This window comes from Sorghum bicolor, chromosome 3 (genome assembly GCF_000003195.3).
Source record: "Sorghum bicolor cultivar BTx623 chromosome 3, Sorghum_bicolor_NCBIv3, whole genome shotgun sequence".
In the NCBI taxonomy this organism is placed as follows: Eukaryota; Viridiplantae; Streptophyta; class Magnoliopsida; order Poales; family Poaceae; genus Sorghum; species Sorghum bicolor.
In genome coordinates this window covers 53,554,273-53,561,715 of record NC_012872.2, presented here as the reverse complement: position 1 = coordinate 53,561,715, position 7,443 = coordinate 53,554,273, and the positions used below count along the sequence as shown (strand labels likewise).

At 38.6% G+C, this 7,443-nt stretch overlaps 1 protein-coding gene across 3 annotated transcripts; it reads right to left on the bottom strand.

Moving 5' to 3' along the window:
• On the bottom strand, positions 700 to 3,120 carry LOC8082180 (protein MARD1). 3 transcript variants are annotated; one of them, XM_021455038.1, is made up of 4 exons: positions 2,996 to 3,120; positions 2,554 to 2,624; positions 1,358 to 2,053; positions 700 to 1,240 (listed from the first exon to the last, which is right to left on the bottom strand). In XM_021455038.1, the coding sequence occupies exons 3-4, from the start codon at positions 2,026 to 2,028 to the stop codon at positions 1,096 to 1,098; spliced, it is 816 nt and encodes a 271-aa protein (XP_021310713.1). In that variant the 5' UTR covers positions 2,029 to 2,053; positions 2,554 to 2,624; positions 2,996 to 3,120; the 3' UTR covers positions 700 to 1,095. The 3 variants fall into 3 exon arrangements, with proteins under 3 accessions (XP_021310713.1, XP_021310714.1, XP_002455878.1); XM_021455039.1 differs by having other exon boundaries at positions 700 to 1,219; positions 3,002 to 3,090; XM_002455833.2 differs by having other exon boundaries at positions 3,002 to 3,089.

The window sequence follows — 7,443 nt, the reverse complement described above, 5'->3', positions numbered from 1 at the left end:
AACGTGTACGTGCTCGCCGCGCCACAACACCGAACAGGTCCGGCGCGCGCGATGACAGAGATGGCACCTTCAGGCAACCAAAAGTCAGTGCTAAATCGCGCCGAGGCGCCATCACCAAAAGGTGACCGAGACTCAGGCTGCAAACATCGCCTTAGCACGTCATTCGGTCGTGGACGGCAGAAGGTAATTTCGAGACTAATCTCAACACCGAATCGTATTTAGTAGTATTTGACTATTTACAATAAGCTTGCGAAGTTGAATGAGCTAAAGAGCGTCTGTAATTGTAGTGTGGTTTAGGTGTGTTGGTAGGGTGACAAAAAAAAAAGATTGTATTCTCGTAACAATTTCTACGTTCAAAAATCCTGATCAAAGCGCTTGAACATAGCCATGGACTGAAAGAGCAGCTGATAGTACTGACTACCCCAATCAATCTATAAGGTGCAGAGTAAAATCCATGCCAGATTCCCAGCAAGTCTCCGCACACCAACAAAGACATCACTGAATGCGAACCAGTCACCTGAACTGCTGCACACTGTTCTGTCAATGGGCAAAGGTACCTGTACTGTGATACTAGCAATTGCATACTTGCATAGGAGTGCGAACCTCCTGCCAACAAATCAGTAATTCTACCATGACTTATCAGCCAAACGAACAAGGCAGGCGTGAGCCAGGTATCATGAAATCAAGTGACAAAACAAGTAATATAAGACTTTATTGTTTACCATTTCATTTCAGAAAATATCAGAACATAGGTTCACATACATGATATTAATATAAGAGGCGTCCACATATGACAGCCACTGAAAATGCGGTCCAAGCAAACAAACTCGAGTTGAGACGCGCACGCACACACACCCATCTCCGATCAAGATAATATTATGACCGGAGGTAGTCATTTTCTGGACTCCTCCAAAAATTCGAGGATCCAAGTACGCAAAAACAAAGAAATCAATAGGTGAGGTAAATTCATCAGTGCCGCAACAAACAAAATCTCCAGGCAACAACTCTGCAAACATGATCATGTCCATGGCTGCAACTTATTAACCTCAGACAGCACTTCAGATATGACCATATCAAGTTGTTACTGACGCTGACTCAACGGATCAGTTGGAAAATCCGACCACCATCAGAAGGTGGGCTTCTAGGAGATGCAGGATGATATATGATGGGTTCACCTTCTTCCATCTCATCCACCATGAAATTTTCCCTGCACTCCATGCTGCAAAAGGATTTGTCACCCCTACAATCAATACACAGGATACCAAACATCAAACAACCATCAATAGAACCGCAGGCCTATTCAAGAATGAAAAAAACACCCATAGCAGTGATTCATCTACTAAATTGGATCACTTACTGATAGATGTAGATGTCTTTCCCCTCTTTGAGCTTCTCACTGCAAAAGCAACAGAAGCTCATTGCACCCTCTTTCACATGAAGAGACATACTCTGATCGCCCTTACTCTCAACAGGCATCAGCTGCTCAGCTTGAAACTCAAGAACAAGATCTCCAAAAATGTGGGTAGTCCTAGGATTAGGGCCACGGGAGACAACACAAGTGTAATCCTCTGAATTGACGATATCATCAAGGGACATGACACTACCCATCAGACCATCAGACATGTTATCATCCTTCTGCTCAACTTCCCCAGCTTGACCAGGAGCAGTGGAGCTGTTCTTGCGAGACATGTTATCAGTAATCCTCATCTCAGATCCAAGAAGAACCTTTCTACCACCCAGGGGTACGGGGTTCTCATCAGTGAGGGCGTCCACAAGTCCAAGCCCAACCCTGTCACCAAGCAAGATCTTCTGGTTCTGGCTGGCATCAAGGGAGGATGATCTGGGTGATTTGTTGCCAAGTCCAGTGAAAAACTTGAGGTCTAGGGGTGATGTTGGACTGCGAACCACATCCAGTTCACTCAAACATTTGGCACTCAGTTTGACAAGAAGGTCAGGGACTCTGAAGAACCCCATCTTTTGCGCAATCGATTCAGAGGAAGCCTGCAGAGCTGAGGAATCATTTGCCATTTGGTCGCCTCTCGCTTCCTTCACACTGCATTGATTTGGAGTTAATAACTTAGATATGTAGCATCACCTTTTTAAGACTAACAACTTGATAAAGTTTGACTTATTTACCACTACTAGTTTGAACAACCACAGTTCTGGAGACAAGTTAACTCATACTATCAGTTTCAGAACAAGATCTTCACCAGGTCAAAATAGAATTAAATGAATCATTTTTTTCCACATCGATAAAAAATCATTTCACAAGCAACAGCAGTTAATACTACACAATCAACAGAGGGACTGAAGGTTTAATGAACTCGAGTGTAGTACAGTACAGCATCTTCTCTCTCATTTTTTTTTTGTTTATAATAGATTCCTTCGCTTGTAAGCAATACTCTAGTACATATTAATTCAGTGAACAAAGCATCAGGAGAGGAGTAAGAGTCAATCCACATGGGCATCATCAGTCAGAGAATCCAACAATCCAAGCAAAACAAAAGGGCAAGCCAGGCCTTAGTGATTAATCAATCATCATCTCATTCTCACCTTTGTCTCACCAGCTGTTCTCGCCTCACAGAGTTGTTTCCTCACGGTCACGGCACCCTCCTCATGAAGCACTGAAAAAAAAGTAGGAACAAAAATAAAAATTAACAATACGATCAGCATAAATCCCTAGTGGGAAAAAAAACACCAACTGGGATTAAAACCCTCACAGAAAAAAAAAATCCACAAACAACAAAAGAAAAAAACAAAAAAATCCAAGGAAAAACACACAGACCCCCGACCCACGCCGAAGAATCGATCGAGAAACTCACGAGTGGACGAACCAAACCGAGGAACGAGAAGCAGAATAAAAACCCCATGCCAGGACCTGACGAACGCGCCGCGCCCGAACCAGTTCTCCCCGGAGGGGAATGCAGGTCGGAGAACCCCGAACGAGGACAGGCGAAACCGCGAGGGAATCGAACGGCAGGGGAAGGGGACTCACACTCACCGTCCGCCCGTCGTTGGTCTGTCTCCTCCGCCTGCAGAGCGCGGCACCGGGTGGGTGGGTGGGTGGGGAGGAGGGGGGACTGGAGGTCCTGGGGAGGATGAGGAAGAAATAGAGAGAGCGAGAGGGGAGAGGAGAGAGAAAAAGGTTTACTACTCTATGCAGTTGTTGGACCCTACACCCTACTCCCACAGCAGTCTCTGCCAGCTTGGCCCCACATTTCCCACTTCCTCTTTTTTTCTAGGGGCGAGGCCTGGCCTGCTCCTGCTCCCTCTGTACTTCACTCCGGGCTTTTCTGTGCCGTGTTTAATTCCAAAAAAATTTTGAAAAAAATAGGAATAGTACCACTTTCGTTTGTATTTAATAAATATTATCCAATTATGTACTAACTAGACTCAAAAGATTCGTCTCGTCAATTCCGACCAAACTATGCAATTAGTTTTTATTTTTGTCTATATTTAATACTTCATGCATGTGTCTAAAGATTTGATGTGACGGAGAATCTGAAAAATTTTGCAAATTTTTTGGAAACTAAACCAAGGCCTAGAGAGACATATTCTCTCTCCTCTCTTTCCTGGAGAGGGAGGAAAAAACGAATAAAAATAATTCAGAAAGGGAATGATGGAAATGGCATGTAGCTGCAGAGCCTGCTGGCAGGCCAAGTGGGCCGTTGATTGAGATGATGGCTTGTTGGGATCCTCCCATGGCCTCTTTTTCTAGAATGCTGTATTATTATTATTATTTATTTTATGAAAGAGATGGAGAAAAGGTGTTGTAGATAAATCAAATACTGTAGTGAAGTGTGATTAAAGGTAGTGGGATTATGACGTCATGTGTGTGTCTTGATGTGGAGATTTGATTTGTCATGTTGTTGGTCAGCAGAGAGAGAAGTCATTAGGAAAAAGGCCTGAGAGAGGGAAAAAGGATGCTATGCAGCCTGCGCGCCCTGCTAGGCTGCTAGCATTTGTGACTTTTTGCGTGTGTGCCCGGGCGCTGAGGGACCAGAATTTTTTTTTCATCTGTGAGTGTGAGGTGGGGTTTTTTTAGATACTCCCTCCGTCCACGAAAGAGTCAATTTCTAGAGTTGTCCTAAGTCAAATTTTTTAAACTTTGACCAAATTTTTAGAAAAAAATGCTAAGATTTATAGTATCAAATTAGTATTATTAGATTTATCGTAGAATATATTTTCATATAATGTGCATTTTATATTATAGATGTTGTTACTCTTTTCTGTAAAGTTAGTCAAACTTTAAAAAATTTGACTGGCACGAATTTTAGGAATTGATTTTTTCTTGGACGGAGGGAGTACTTTTACCTAGAGTAATTAATACTAATGTTCTTTGTTGGAGGGATGCAGCATGCAGGCGGTGGTGGTGGAGTTGCCAAAGAAGTGTATGCTGTCAAAATCTGCTTTCTTGACTTGGTTTGGTGTTTGGGGGTCTCTGTCACGGATTGTGCTTGCCAGTCCACTTGCCACAAAAATCCCGTCCGTTTGAAAGTCGTTACAGCTTGTCTAAGATAACTTTGTTAAAAACACACATAGATCTTGTCTCAAAAGAAAAGGGCAGAAGATTGTGTTAGTGGAGACTAATGACCTAGTGTATTGTTTTTTGTCAATAGTAATATTATTATTTGATTAAATACAACTAATAGCTCGTGGATTAAAACTTTTACTTTTAAAATCACAAAACAAACAAAAATAATCGCCTGTATATCTTAGAATAATAACTCAAGACAGAAGAGTGGGTCAAATAAAGTACTTATACAATCACTTATAGTGTGGTCATCTGAATGACTTATAGATACTTTAACTCAATTCACTTTGGCTCGAGCTTTCTAGAAATCTTTGAAAAATATGTGGCCCTACCTTATGTGCCATATGGGTATTATGGACAGCAAGAAACAGAAGAAAGCACTTAGAAACATCAATTTCCATATATCAAGCTTGCAAGTGGGTGTGGGAAATGGCAACTAATCTTATTGGTTCTAGCCCACTATCAGCATACACTTTGAAGATGCAAATGCAGAAAGTTCGCTACTGCCCTCCTCCTGAAGGCGTAATTAAGGTGAATTTTGATGTAGTTTTTAAAATTGAAACTTATCAAGGTGCCTTGAGAGTGGTTTTATGTAATGAACAAGGTCAATTTGTAGCAACCAAATGCAAAAAAACATGAGTCGATACCTGGTGCTCTTGCTGTTGAACCTTATGATTATCGTTATGTGGCGCTACTCATAAAGGATCTTGGACTAACAAAGGTGATTACTGAAACGAATTGTCAAGAATTAGTGACTCTATGGAATTCTAGAGGTACTAATAGGTGTGCTGTTATTCCATTGCTAATTCAAATCTAGGAACTTAGTGCCCAATGCACATATTTTTGCTTTTGTTCATGTTAGGAGGGAAGCAAACATGTGGTTGTGCATTATACAACTGAGTTTGATTTTGCCTCAAGTTCTGAATGTATATGGTTGCATGATGTCCCAGACTTTTTTCTCTATGTATCCAGCACGACTATGATGATGAGAAATGAAGTAATATAAAGTTTCTTTATTCTAAAAAAAGATTTGTAGCTTAAAGATTTATTCAATGACTACGCTATGGGTTTTAGTTGATCTTGAAATTGAACTTCCTACCATGCTTGAACGTGTTACTCTAACTTCATGAACAGGAGAGTCTTGGAGGTTTATCTGATGATCATGTAACGCCCTATATTTTAATATTATGTGTGATTCTTAATAACCCACTATAGTATTATTATAGCTTTCTCATAGGTCTACCACTACAATATTGTTGAAATAATATGAATGTTGATGGTAGTCGTTAGTATGTTGATTGACTTATAAATACCAACTAATAGACATGGAGACATGTTCTCCTAAAGTTTGTACATATATGTATTTGTGTTTTTCCTTACTTAAATGTTTCCATTTATAAGGATTAAGATTTTTTTTTATTTTTTCTATAACATCAATAAATAAAATAGCTTCTGCTATATCATGCTATAGTTTTTATAGTTTTTGTAGGTGGCAAGCTCTAAACGTCTTATCCCTTTGTTTCAAACATTGATACTAGATATAGATATAGATATAGATATATATATAAATATAGATATAGATATAGATATAGATATAGATATAGATATAGATATAGATATAGATATAGATATAGATATAGATATAGATATAGATATAGACTAAGTATATAAAGTGTGTGTATTAATTATTTGTAGATATAGCTATGGGTCTAATTAAATGCCCATCTTTTCATTGAATTCTATATGCTCCCACCGTTCCAAAAATAAGTGATATTTCATGTTTGTTCTAAGTCGGACCATTTCAAGTCTAACCAAAATTATAGGAAAGACCATTAATATTTATGAGACTATATTGGTAGGATACGAAAATATATTTCAAAGTACAATAATACCTATTTGGTATCATAAACAATATTACTTTTTTGTAAAATTTATTTAAACTTGAAATTGTTTGACTAGGACAAATATAAAACATCACTTATTTTGTGATAGGGGAGTATTTAGGATTAACTGATTTCTTCCTTCTTCTTTTTGCGAAGAACCCCCAAAGTTGTTTTAGTGGTACCTTTAATTGGTGACTTAAAAACGGCTTAATCATCAATCGCCCTTTAAGGCTTTCCGCGTGGAGTACTAGGATTGTTTTCAAAAAGCCATTTTGAAATTTGAATTACTGCTGTTGCTCAAGGCCCAAGCAACGCACAGCCATGCTCGTACTAGTGTTGGAAGGCCGATGAGATAGCAAGCTGAGACTGGTAAATTAAAAGTAAACTCAAAGTTGTTCAGAGACTACGAGACTGCTACACATCACTAGCAGTAGCAGTACTGGTACTCCGTATAGCGGACGCACCATAATAATTATTGTACTTATAGCATTGAGAACTTACCTAAAATAAATATAGTCCCTCGGTTCACAGAAGAATATAATTATAGGATTTGTGTCGGTCAAACTAGCTTAAGTTTAACCAGTTTATAGTAATAATATTAACACTTATGTCTCTAAATAAGTTTTTTTAAAAATATATTTTATGACTAATTTAATGGTACTTTTTCTGTCATGAATGTTAGTTTTTTTGGAACTATGAATGCTAGTTTTTTTAATATAAAATTAGTCAAAGTTCAAACTATTTGATTAATTGAAAACGAGAATTACATTATTTTGTGAACGGAGATAGTACATATCTAGCTATAGAATCACCTAATTTAGTAGTTTTCTGCCTTTTCTATACTTAAATGCAATTGCTACATGTTGGAACAACTTTTAATGACATGTATGTAACTTTTCTAGAATATCGTTGATCCCCTCGACAAATCTTGGAAGTATACTTATTTTAGTATGGATGAATGAAGTATATATGTATAATGATGCAGTCAAATTGTCAAAAATACTTATTTGAGTTATTATGCCCCGT